At 47.5% G+C, this 13,963-nt stretch overlaps 1 protein-coding gene across 1 annotated transcript in view; it reads right to left on the bottom strand.

Annotated features, from left to right (window-relative positions):
• LOC135895332 (C->U-editing enzyme APOBEC-1-like) overlaps positions 1 to 1,729 on the bottom strand; it is a 32,243-nt gene extending 30,514 nt beyond the window's left edge. The window contains exons 1-2 of the mRNA XM_065423403.1: positions 1,696 to 1,729; positions 365 to 392 (exon numbers count right to left, since the gene is read on the bottom strand). Coding sequence (XP_065279475.1) covers positions 365 to 392; positions 1,696 to 1,717 — 50 coding nt within the window. The 5' untranslated portion in view covers positions 1,718 to 1,729. The remainder of the gene's footprint in view (positions 1 to 364; positions 393 to 1,695) is intronic.
• Positions 1,730 to 13,963: the final 12,234 nt, after the last annotated feature.

Genomic DNA, 13,963 nt, shown 5'->3' with positions numbered 1-13,963 from the left:
AGCATGTTGGGATCAGAGTGATTGCTGAACCCCACACTCCTTGCTGAGTCACCCATCCCTCCAGTACAGCATTCCTTAGCACCACACTGCGGCATTAGGGGTCAGCACTGACTCAGAGGAGAGAGCCCCTCCCGCTGAGTCACCCACCCCACTGTCTGCAGCACAGCGTCCCCTGGCACCACACTGGGGCACTGAGGTCAGTACTGATTAAAGCAGTGAAACTGGGCAACAGAGAAAGGGAGAGAGACAGATCTAGGGTAGAAATGCTGAAAGGGAAAGGAGCTTCAAAACTTCCCAGCTCCGACTGTCTCTGGAAATCATTGGGAGGTCAGCCAGTACGGGGTTATGGAACTGTCGTTCTCACCCTGGGTTGGTGCCTCTGGCTGTGTCACCTGTTGGAAAAAGATGAGCTAGTCACCTGTCATCTGGTGGAGCCAGAAACTCAGAACAAGACAGGAACCCACCTACTTCTCATCTTTAACCCTTTTGATCACAAGAGCGCATCACACCAAATCTATTTATCTATCATCCTCAAGCTCAGGCTTGGAAAGAATGGAGCTTCCAGGTCCCTGTTAATACCCAGAATTCCTGGGGAGAAATGCCTCACTGAGCTTAAATTTGATGATCAGTTTAACTATGTGTGAGTTTAATCTCAGCTATTTATACGCGTTGACATGATTTTGATCTCAGACCAGTTTTGTATCTATGGAACTTCATTGACTTCAGTGGTGTTACTTCTAATTTACACCAGCATATTGGAGAGCAGAATCTGGTTTTCAACCCCTGTTTATAGTCGAAGACACAAATGGCAGCCAGGGATTGGTCTGTCTCTTCCTTGGCCGCAGTAATAAGGAGACGGACAGAAGTAAATTTGAGAATCAAAACTTTTGTTTTCTCCATTGATTTTTTGTTTGTTTGTTTTCACCGAGTTTGGCCATTCACAACTTTTTAAAAATTGTTGGTATCAATTTAGTGCTGACGAGAAGCTCTGGACTCATGGCCCATTAATGACTGACAGGTTCACGTTGGGCAGACCCCCCCAAATTACTCCACCAATAGGCCTTAACGCTGACCTGGGGGGCCAACCTCTATGGTTGAGACAGGAGTTGTCTCACATTCCCCAATTCACTTCACCGAGGAAAATTCTATTTATTTATTTAGAATTAAAATTAGAAAACTGCCTGTCCAAGGTCCTAGGCATCCTAACATAATGAATTATACCATACATATAATTAAAATACATTTCAGCAGCAGCGAAATCATCTGTTCCACCAGAAGTCAGTCAAACTGCTGCCTACCCCTTCATCCTCTCAAATTAACGAATTAAATAAAACACATTTAGATTTCTTGATGGATCAAAAATAAAACAAATCATTGTTCTGTTTTTATACAACTCTCTGAGAAGATCTTGGGAAGCTGAATGTATCCGGAATATTTCTAAACAATGTTTAACAAAAAGAAACTCCCTCCCCCTCCTGAAAGCCATTACCTTCCATTTTTAAATTTAATATCATAAGTTAAAAGCCATATGGGAAATCTCAAAATATATTAACTGATAGATAACAAAAAAACCCACAGACACACCTATACCCACACAAAGATACATGCATATATACACAGTTACACACACACATAATAATACGCATATAATAATATGTGCATAGAAATATACACAAATTAATATTGTCTGTTTACCGTTCTCTGTGCCAGCAGCCATGGTTTCTTCTTGTTATACTTCCAGCTTCTGGGGCGGTCTTCTTTTATTGAGATGCTTTCCCTCTTTCAGTTTCTATTCCTGAGCATTGAAACTTTTGGACCATGCTTACGCATGCTCAGTAGCACCTTAGTTCAGAGGTTCCCAAACTCTGGGGCACAGCTCCCTGGGAGGGCATGATAAGGTTATCAGGGGCACAAAGCCCTGATGGGACCATGCTGAAAGGCTGGAGTCAGCAGGTGGCCCTGTTCAGCAGGAGGCCAGTACTCAAGAGTGCATCTTTTCACTCCCCTGCAGACCCTGGCCCTTCAGTGATGCCCTGTTCAGATGGGGAGCGAGACGGGTAAGGAGCTGGGTCCAAGCAGCCAAGACTGCCTGACTGCTGCAGGGAGTGGAAGGTTTCCTCAACTGCCCCATGGTTAGTACCCTCCACCCCCGGGGTACTGGGCATGCCACCCCATGGCCCCTGTGTGTACATAACCCTGTCAAAAAGAGGGGTGTGTGCATGGGACATGAAGCTCTGAAGTGGGGCTCAGCAAAAAAAAGTTTGGGAACCTCTGGATTACAAGTAAAAAAGCCATCCCCCGACGGACATAAGTGACACCGGACAGCGCTGTGTGGGCGGGTGAGCGGGACAAATTCTATGAACGGTAAAGGGGGGGCGTGACTGGAAAGGTTTGTGCACCATTGAATTAGTCCCATTGACTTAGGTGGGGCTAGAGTATCTCGGGGCAAGTCTACACGTAAAGCGCCGCTATCGTGCTTTAATGAAGACGCTCCAAGACTACGTCTACACTAGAGAGCTTTCAGCAGTACAGCTGTACCATTGCAACTGCGCCACTGTAAGTTCTGTCGTGGAGCCGCTCTATGCGGGCAGGAGAGAGCTCTCCCGTCGACATAATAAAACCAACTCCAGGAGCGGCGGTAGCTACGTCGGCAGGAGAAGCTCTCCCACATAGCGCTGTCCACACCGGTACTTCTCTCGGTGAAACTTATGTTGCTAACGGGGGTGGTTTTTTCACATCCCATAGCGACCTAGGTTTTGCCGACATACGTGGTAGTGTAGACGTGGCCTAAGCAAACAAGACAGAGCTCTCCCGTCAGTGTAGTTAATCCACCTCCCCAAGAGGCGGTAGCTATGACGACGGGAGAAGCACTCCAGCTGACATAGCACTGTCTATACCTGGGGCGGAGGGGTTAGGTCAGTATAACTACGTTACTAAGGGGTATGGATTTTTCACACCTCTGTGCGAGGTGTTTATACCCATAAAGGCCTGTAGTGCAGACCTTACTTTGAGCAATTAGTCCCATTGACCAAGGGCTGATCTACACTGGGGACTTACATCGGCAAAGCTACATCTCTCAGGGGGTGAAAAATCCACAGCCCCTGAATTCTTCCATCAACCTAGCTACCACCTCTCAGGGAGCTGGATTAACTACGCTGATGGGAGAACCCCTCCTGTCAGTGTAGGGAGTGCCTACACTGACGTGCTGCAGCGGTGCAGCTGTGCTGCTATATGGTTTAAGTGTAGATATACCCTTAGGTGGGACTACTCACAGAGTACAGTACTACTCATTGTAAAGAAGGTGGCAGAATTAGGCCGTCAGAGTAGAGTAACCTGTTTCTGGTCCTCAGAGATTACAGTCGCTACTCTGAAGTGAGTGACTAAACCCTTGAGTCTAGGCTCTGGCAGGGTTAGAAATACAGCTCTTGCTACCTTGTTAACATTGTCCCCTGCTTGCAGAGGGCCGCCCAGCACCAGAAATGATCATGGAAACCTTCTCCACCCACCAGAACAATCAGCATATTTCTTAATTGGGGGGTGGGGGAATCACGTTCTTAACTCAGGCCTGGCCTACACTATGAAATTAGGTTGGTATAACTATGTCGCTGAGGGGTGTGAAAAATCCACACTCCCTGAGCAACGCTGGTAAACTGACCTAACCCCTGCTGAAGACAACACTACGTTGATAGGAGAATTCTCCAGTCGACCTAGCTATCACCTCTCTGGGAGGCGGATTATTTATGCCGACAGGAAAACTCCTCCTGTCGGCGCAGGTAGCATCTTCACTGAAGCGCTATAGCGGTGCTAGTGTCGCAGTTTATGTGTAGACAAGCCCTCAAGCGAGCTAAAGAGGGAAAGCATCCCAGTAAAAGAACCCCAGAAATTGGGGCTAACTCAGGTTAGCTAACTTGGGTCAAAATAGCATTCAAGACCCGGCAACTCTGGCTTTAACTCGTGTTAGGAGCTCTAGTTCAACCCCAAGCTCCCCGTAGGCTTTAACGTGAGCTGCTAAACTGAGCTAAAACCCAGGATGCTGTGTCTTCACTGGCTATTTTAACCTATGTTAGCTAACCCAGGTAGGGGGACACACCCAGCCACAGAGAGGGACCTCTCCAGAGGAACCATACAGAGCACTCATTCAGACAGCGCCACGCACAGGGCCCTGCACTGACAGTCTTGGCAAATGAGCAGAGACTAAGGAACCTATAACCTGGGGGTTAATCCTCCAATGGTTTCCAGAGAGGTTTCATCTTGCGGAGAAGAGTGGGGAGGAGAGACAGAGAATTGAAACCTGTGGTTTATTTCTCAGCCACAAATTTGTCATCTGGAAAAAACCTTTTCCTCTGTGGATCTCAGAGAGTGATGACGGGTGTTGTCATTTCCGAATAAAGTCATATTGAAAAGGGAGTGCTTGGAAGACGCCCAGTTCCTTGTTCTAGGTGGCACAAGCACCCTGTCCCTGTTCACAGGTCCCTGATCTCCTCTCCCTCCACTGACAGGACAGATTTGGATACCCTGTAACGCACTGCTGGGGTTCTCTGCCTCAGCAAGAGGGAGTGTTGCTCGCAAATAGACTGTGTCAGCTCCCTGCCACAACACTCTGTCCGCCTCCTCCAGGCTCTCCCAGCCCAAACCTTGCCTAGTTGTAACAATCAGTGAACTTCAGCCCCCGAGCTCCTCAGAGATGTTTCCTTATTTGTATTTCCACACCCTACTAGTGTTGGGGTGCCCTTCTTCTATGGGTTACTAGTCTATTTACCTCAAGCTTATTAGCATATATGTCAATTAGTTACCATGACACTCTTGTGGGGAGACATCAGCTGACATTCCTAACTTAAAATATCCCAGGCTGACATAAACTAGCATCTTGTGCTTCACTGCCAGCAGTTTAGTCATTACAGCGTTCTGTCTTGTGATATGTTATGATCTAGGGTTACTCCTGGTTAGCTGCTTATGCCAAGGCTTTTGGGGCCTTATGCCTTGTTTAGCTAAGCTATTGTCTTACAGGCCATGTAGGCTCATTACATTACTTGTCTTAACTTGTCTTATACCCATGCCATACCTAGCAAATACCTACAGGCCCCTCCCACACCTGAAAGCACATTGCTTTTTCCTGCTGAGCTGGGGCTCTCCTCTCCCCCCACAACTCCCTTTTTGTCTGCACCATTCTCTCCTGAGATCACAGAACAGTATTCTTTTTTGGTGTGAGTTACTCCACTCACCGCTTTAAACAAAGACAAAATGTCATTTCCCACAAGCATTGCTGCTGGAATACAGTGCAGCACCCCAACTTTTAAGGTACCCACTAAACCTTCCCATTCCAAATGTACCTTAACCAAAGGTATAGGAATTTTATAATCTTTCCAAAGTCAGGAGTTTTACCTCCTAACCAGGTAACATCTTTGACCATGCTTTCCCAGACCAGAGAGCTCTGGGCACCAGTATCTCTACACCTTAGACATTCTTTGCCATTCACTTTGGCAACTTTAATAAATTCGGTGTCTTTCTCCAATGGGTCAGACCTCACAGAATTAATCAGGGTCCCGGAGGTACTTTGTGCTAATGACAGGTGCATTGTACTGTGGGGGGTGAGCTTAACTTCCCTTATTGTAGGGCAATTATTCCTCAGGTGTTCAGTGGACTCACACATGAAACACCTTCTTGGACCATTCTCCTGTACAGGGGGGTCTGTGAGCATCAGGGCCACCCGGGGGGGGGGGCAAGTGGGGCAATTTGCCCCAGGCCCTGCAGGGGCCCCCACGAGAATATAGTATTCTATAGTATTGCAACTTTTTTGTATAGAAGGGGCCCCCGAAATTGCTTTGCCCCAGGTCCCCTGAATCCTCTGGGCGGCCCTGGTGAGCATAATTTCTAGGAGGGGATCCATTCTGGGGACGTAAGTGCCTGGGCTCCCAACTACCCTTTCTCTTCCCAGGGACAAAACTGCCTCCTTAACGCTGGGCTTCTTCCCGCCCCTCCATGGCTTGCGCCCACTGTATGCACTGGAATCAGTCACATCTGCTGCTTTTTGGAGAGGGCCTAAGGATTCATCCCAAATAGCTTGTTCAACTTCTTCAGGAGATATGCTTAGGAACTGCTCCAGTGCAAAAAGATCAAACCACTGTTCATAACTCTCTGTCCCCTCCCCCTGGACCCATTTTTTCATCAAATCACACAATGTATACACATATTCTCCATGACTCATTTTGTCATTCAGTTTGAAGGTTCTAAATTTTGTTCTATGGACTTCCAGGGCAATCTGGAACCTTGGCAATACAGCCTTTGTAAATTCACCATACGTCAACGCTTGTTCAATTTCCATTTCATTAAATAAATGTAAAGTTTTCCCTGAGAGCTTAGACACCAAAGTTGAGAATTTCTTGTCCTCTGGATCTTTATGCACCTCACATAACCTTTCAAAAGGAGTGTGTATTCTTCAGTACAGTCTGCTTCTTTGTATGCAGGGCACAGCTTGTGAATCCAGCTGGGAGTCCCTTGGGCAAAGAGAGCACCAGTGGGGTCTATCCATGCCTTTGCTATAGCCTCTCCTTCTCTTTTTCAAGAGCTTCTTTGTCTTTCAGCTCCATGGCTCATTGGTGGGCAGTTGCTTCTGCTTCTTGGGCCCACTTGTGTGCTTCTTCTTGCTCTTTGGCTCTTCTGTCCATTCCCTATTTTTGATATTCACGATCTCTCTCTCTCGTTGTTCTGCTCCCGTTTGTCCTGCTTTCTCGGCCTCTTTTTAGGGCTTTTCACTCCTTATCCAATTTAGCCAGTTCTAATTTAGTGATTGTCATTCATTTTAAATGTCTTTTGTTCTATTTCCCTTGCCCAAAATAAACAAACAAAATAATAAAACTGTAACCTTTCTTTGCCTGTTCCCAGCCTTAGCACTTGAGAATCATTTAAATCTATTTTACCAGTGCTTAAAGTGTGAACCTCAGTCAAAACAACAAGCTGTTTGTAAATCCCATGAGACTACGCCACTGTAACACACTGCTGGGGATACCCAGAGCTCTGAACCACTGTGTTACCCCTCTGTCTCAGCAAGCGTGAGCTTTGCTGGAGCTTAGACTGTGTGGCAGCTCCCTGCCACACCAGGCTGTCTGCCTCACCAGCACACTCCTCAAGGCTCTCCCGGCCCAAACCTTGCCAAGCAGGTAACTATCAGTGAGCTCCAGCCCTGAGCTACTTGGAGATGTTTCTCTGCAATGCACAACCTCTACCCCTGTACATTCACAAAAGAATATTAAGTTCACAGCTCTGTTAAAGAGTCAGTACATCACAGCTTATTAATTTAAGTGGGGTAACTTAACTGGGATAACTGGAGCTAGCGAACAGGAGCAGCTAACAGGGGAGTTTTGCGAGGGAGTTTGAAGGGGGAGTGCAAGGGGGGGCTAGATATACTTAACATTCTTTAAACTTCAGGCCAAAACCACCCCCCGATAAAAACAAAACATCAACAAAGGAATGAGCTGCAGGAGTAAAAAGAAAATGCCTGCAGAAATCCAGCAACAGAGTGGGGGTATCCAGTTTATTGCACCCAATGCAGCATGTATGATTACCTGCCCTATGGGCGGGTGACGTATGTGTGCATTTAGTGCAAGTAGCTCCTGTCCCTCAGAGACAGTGTACAGGCTTTGGAGACCAGAGTGGCTGAACTGGAGGAGCTAAGGGAGACAGAGAGGTACGTAGATGAGACTTTCTGGGACACAGTAGAATGGTTCCACCCGCGGTCTGACAGCCTCTGTGCTGTTGAGGAGGATGAAAGTCTCAGGGAAGGAGAACATCCAGCTGGAGCAGAGGGAAACGATCCCATAGTTGGTACCCTCCTTCCAGATGATGTTGTGGTATCCTCTTGCAATGAGGATACCTCTCCGGGGTAGGGAACTCCAGTTATTAGAAAGAGGCAGGTAGGCAGGTAATAGTTATGGGGGATTTGACCATTAGAAACATAGATAGCTGGGTTTGCGATGACCGGGAGAACTTCATGGTGACTTGCCTGCCTGATGCGAAGGTTGCGGATCTCTTGAGACACCTAGATAGACTTATATGTAGTGCTGGGGAGGAGCCGGTGGTCGTGGTACATGTAGGTACCAATGAGATAGGGAAGGATAAGAGAGAGGTATCGAAGGCCAAATTTAGGCTGCTAGGTAAGAGATTGAAGTCCAGGACATCCATAGTAGCATTCTCTGAAATGCTTCCAGTTCCACATGCAGGGCCAGGTAGACAAGCAGAACTGCAGGGTCTCAATGCATAGATGAGACAATGGTGTAGGGAGGAGGGGTTTAGATTTATTAGGAACTGGGGAAGCTTTTGGGAAAGCAGGAGCCTATACAGGAAGGATGGGCTCCACCTAAACCAAAATGGAACCAGATTGCTGGCACTTAAAATTAAAAAGCTCGTAGAGCAGTTTTAAAATTAAGGGCTGAGGGAAAGCCGACAGGTGCGGAGGAGCACCTGGTTCTGACAGAGACATCCCTTAGGGGAGGATCTATTAATGGAGATTCTCTATGTCCTAGTAAGGAGGAGAGGATGGAAGGTGATAAAATACAGGTAGGATCTGATGAGAAACAGTCAAATGACATCATGTAATGGCAGACAGCTAAAAAGTGACAATTTTTTAAAGTGCTTATAGACAAATGCTAGAAGTCTAAATAATAAGATGAGTGAACTAAAGTGCCTCGTATTAAATGAGTATATTGATATAATAGGCATCACGGAAACTTGGTGGAATGAGGATAATCAATGGGACACAGTAATACCAGGGTACAAAATATATCGAAAGGACAGAACATGTCGTGCTGGTGGGGTGAGGGGCGAGTGGCATTATATGTGAAAGAAAGCATAGAATCAAATAAAGTAAAAATCTTAAATGAACCAAACTGTACCATAGAATCTCTATGGATAGAAATTCCATGCTCAAATAATAAGAATATAGCAGTAGGGATATATTACCGACTACCTGACCAGGATGGTGATAGTGACTGTGAAATGCTCAGAGAGATTAGAGAGGCTATACAAATAAAAAAAACTCAATAATAATGGGGGATTTCAAGTATCTCCATATTGACTGGGTACATGTCACCTCAGGACGGGATGCAGAGATAAAGTTTCTTGACACCTTAAATGACTGCTTCTTGGAGCAGCTAGTCCTGGAACCCACCAGAGGAGAGGCAATTCTTGGTTTAGTCCTAAGTGGAGCACAGGATCTAGTCCAAGAGGTGAATATAGCTGGACCCCTTGGTAATACTGACCATAATATAACTAAATTTAACATCCCTGTGGCAGGGAAAACACCACAGCAGCCCAACACAGTAGCATTTAATTACAGAAAGGGGGACTACACAAAAATGAAGAAATTAATTAAACAGAAATTAAAGGGTACAGTGCCAAAAGTGAAAACCTTGCAAGCTGCATGGAAACTTTTTAAAGACACCATAACAGAGGCTCAACTTAAATGTAAAAAATTAAAAATAGTGAGAGAACCAAAAAAGTGCCACCGTGGCTAAACAGCAAAGTAAAAGAGCAATCAGAGGCAAAAAGGCATCCTTTAAAAAGTGGAAGTTAAATCCTAGTGAGGAAAATAGAAAGGAGCATAAACACTGGCAAATGAAGTGTAAAAATGCAATTAGGAAGGCCAAAAAAGAATTTGAAGAACAGCTAGCCAAAGACTCAAAAAGTAATAGCAAAAAATTGTTTAACTACATCAGAAGCAGGAAGCTTGCTAAACAACCAGTGGGGCCACTGGACGATCGAGGATGCTAGAGGAGAACTCAAGGACGATAAGCCCATTGCAGAGAAGCTAAATGAATTCTTTGCATCGGTCTTCACGGCTGAGGATGTGAGGGAGATTCCCAAACCTGAGCCATTCTTTTTAGGTGACAAATCTGAGGAACTGTCCCACATTGAGGTGTGATTAGAGGAGGTTTTGGAATAAATTGATAAATTAAACAGCAATAAGTCACCAGGACCAGATGGTATTCCCCCAAGAGTTCTGAAGGAACTCAAATATGAAATTGCAGAACTACCAACTGTGGTTTGTAACCTATCATTTAAATCAGTTTCTGTACCAAATGACTGGAGGATAGCTAATGTGATGCTAATTTTTAAAAAGGGATCCAATGGAGATCCCGGCAATTACAGGCTGGTAAGCCTGACTTCAGTACCGGGAAAACTGGTTGAAACTATAGCAAAGAACAGAATTATCAGACACATAGAGGAACATAATTTCTTGGGGAAGAGTCAACATGGCTTTTGTAAAGGGAAATCATGCCTCACCAATCCTCTAGAATTCTTTGAGGGGGTGGACAAGGGGGATCCAGTGCACAGGACTGGCTCCAGGGTTTTTGCCGCCCCAAGCAGCAGAAAAAAAAAAAAAGCGATTGCAATTGCGATCGGCGGCACTCCAGCAGCAGCTCCACCATGCTGCTTTCTTCTTCAGCGGGAATTCGGCGGCAGGTGCTTCCCTCTGAGAGGGATCCACCGCCGAATTGCCACCGAACAGCCCGACATGCCGCCCCTTCCCCTTGGCCGCCCCAAACACCTGCTTGCTGGGCTGGTGCCTGGAGCCGGCCCTGCCAGTGGATATAGTGTACTTAGATTTTCAGAAAGCCTTTGACAAGATCCCTCACCAAAGGCTCTTAAGCTATCATGGGATAAGAGGGAAGGTCCTCTCATGGATCGGTAACTGATGGGAAACAAAGGGTAGGAATAAAAGGTCAGTTTTCAGAATGGAGAGAGGTAAATAGTGGTGTCCCCCAGGGAACTTTACTGGGCCCAGTCCTATTCAACATATTCATAAAAGAACTGGAAAAAGGGTAAACAGTGAGGCAGCAAAATTTGCAGATGATACAAAACTACTCAAGACAGTTAAGTCCAAAGCAGACTGCGAAGAGCTACAAAGGGATCTCACAAAACTGGATGACTGGGCAACAAAATGGCAGATGAAATTCAGTGTTGATAAATGCAAAATAATGCACATTGGAAAACATAATTCCAACTATACATATAAAATGATGGGGTCTAAATTAGCTGTTACCACTCAAGAACGAGATCTTGGAGTCATTGTGGATAGTTCTGTGAAAACATCCACTCAATGTGCAGCGGCAGTCAAGAAAGCAAACAGAATGTTGGGAATCCTTAAGAAAGGGATAGATTTAATAAGACAGAAAATATAATATTGCCTCTATATAAATCCATGGTACGCCCACATCTTGAATACTGTGTGCAGTTGTGGTCACCACATCTCAAAAAAGATCTATTGGAGTTGGAAAAGGTTCAGAAAAGGGCAACAAAAATGATTAGGGGTATGGAACGGCTTCCATATGAGGAGAGATTAATAAGATTGGGACTTTTTATCTTTGAAAAGAGACAACTAAGGGGGGATATGATAGAGGTCTATAAAATCATGACTGGTGTGGAGAAAGTAAATAAGGAAGAGTTGTTTACTACTTCTCATAATACAAGAACTACGGGTCACCAAATAAAATTAATAGGCATCCGGTTTAAAACAAACAAAAGGAAACATTTCTTCACACAATGCACAGTCAGTCTGTCGAACTCTTTGCAAGAGGATGTTGTGAAGGCCAAGACTATAACAGGGTTCAAAAAAGAACTAGATAAATTCATGGAGAATAGGTCCATCAGTGGCTATTAGCCTGGATGGGCAGGGATGGAGTCCCTAACCTCTGTTTGCCAGAAGCTGGGAATGGGTGACAGGGGATGGATAACTTGATGATTGCCTGTTCTGTTCATTCCCTCTGGGGCACCTGGCACTGGCCACTGTCAGAGGACAGGATACTGGGCTAGATGGACCTTTGGTCTGACCCAGTATGGCCGTTCTTATGTTGTTATGTTCTTCCCTTGAAACGCAGCACTGAGCTGGTTTATACTAGTAAAAGTAAAACAAGTTTATTAACAAATAAGCAGCGATTTAGGGATACCCAGTAAAAGCAATAAAGGTAGAGGTAGTTGCAAGCAAATAAAAGTGAAAACATGTATCTAAAAGTCTAAAACAATCTAACCAGATACAGTCCTTGTTCAAACGGTTTATTTTACCCACAGTCTTCTTTTCAGCTATTTACTTTGCAGCCTGGCCAGGACCCATCACAGAGATCAAAGAGCTTGGTTTCTTTGTCTACAGAAGGTGAAGGATAAAGACAAGTCTTTTGCTGGTCCTTATATTCCCAAAGGGATGTCTTTGTCTTACAAGTCAGGAAGACCTCCTGTGGATTCAGTCTCGCGTGTCTCTCTGGGGTATTGGAACTATGTTAATACTCTGTCTTTCCAGTTCAGCATCAGGATAACCCTAGATGGTTTAGCTCAATGGCTTTATTTATTGCTAATATGTAAATTGAGGTAAACCCACATTCCTTTGTTTAGGACACACCTGTTTACCACCTTTACCTAGGCTACTCTGTCTGGTCTTACACATGTTTTAGTAACATCATACAGAGGAAATTCATAATGTCGCATATAATGTCAACACATGCATTTTACAATGATATTAATAACCAGCATGTTATTAGCTTTCATATGATACCTCACAAGGCATATTATGTACACATATTATTGCAGTAGCATGTAGGGCAGTGGTCCCCAAACTTTCCCCCACTCTGTGCCCCACCCCCCTGGAGTCAGGGCCAGGATTGGGGCCGGACAGAAGTAAGGGGGGGCCAAGGCTGGGGGCAGGGCAAAGCCAGGAGTGGAGGGGGGGCTGGCAGTCGGTCCCCCAGCCACATGCAGAGCCATGCTGAGGCTGGGGGCTGCTGCAGCCGGGGGTGGGGCCGGAGCAGAACTGAGAGCAGGGTGGGGCAGGGCTGGAGCTCCCTCTCCACCTCCTGTGGGGGCTGGCCCGGCCCACCCTGCCCCAATGTTCTTCTGCACCCCCCGAGGGGGGCATGCCCCACAGTTTGGGGACCTCTGCACTATGGTAATACAAAGAATAAATAATAATACAAATGCAGCAGCCACACATATATATAGGCACAAGACACTTGGGAGCCAGCATGGAAAACAGCAGGACCTCCGTTAATATTATTTTGACCACTAACTGTGCTCCTGAGCGTGGCAGGGGAGGGCGCCGAGCCCGGCCGCGGGCTGCTCTCCCCGACCGGCCGGAGTGCCGGGGGGAGGGCTAGGGTGACCAGACGTCCCGATTTTATCGGGACTGTCCCGTTATTTCCTTCTTTGTCCTGCGTCCCGACTGATGTTCGGTCGGGACACTGGACAAAAAAGCAATTTTTCCCTCCGCTCTGGCGCTCACGCCCCCCCCCCCCGACTCCGCCCCCTCCTTCCCCCATTGGATCCCTCCATGGAGGGAGGAGGTTAGGAGGAGGGATGTGTGGAGGGGGGATGGAGGGAGGAGGGTCGGGCATTTACCAGGAGCGCGGGAGGGGAAGGGAAAGTTGCTGCGGCTGCCGGGGGCTAGCTGGGCATGGCCCGGGCTGCGTGCAGGCAGTAGCCAGGGCTGGCTCTGGCCCGGGTGGGCGGCATGGACCGGGGGCATGGGCCGCCGGAGACACACGGCGGAGAGGGGCTGCGGGGACGAGACTTGTCCCAGGCAGGGCGGCCGGCGGACAGGGGCGAGGAGCCGGCCGGGGTCCCCTGAACCCATAAACTTCCCCGCCGCTGCCGGGGAACCCCACGCCTCTCCCGCTCGGCTGCGCTCCAGCGGCTCGCCCCGCTGGGAAGGAGCCGCTGGAGTGCAGCCGAGCGGGAGAGGCGCTGGGCTCCCCGCCGGCGGCGGGACGTGCCGCATGTGCCCAGGGAGGGCTGGGGGGCGGGAGGCTCTGCGGGGCCGGGAAAAGCCCCGGCTCCCGCCCGCTGCCCAGCCCGGAGCCCCAGGGAGCCCCTCGGGAGACCGGCCACCGCTTTGGCTCGGCTGTGCCAGCCCCGGCCCCCTGCATGCCTGTGCCGCGCCGCCCCCGGGGTCCCCGGCTCCCATGCACCGCCGCTGCCCTGC

The sequence above is a fragment of the Emys orbicularis genome, chromosome 1 (assembly GCF_028017835.1).
Source record: "Emys orbicularis isolate rEmyOrb1 chromosome 1, rEmyOrb1.hap1, whole genome shotgun sequence".
NCBI lineage: Eukaryota > Metazoa > Chordata > Testudines > Emydidae > Emys > Emys orbicularis.
This window is presented reverse-complemented; position numbering and strand designations above follow the sequence as displayed.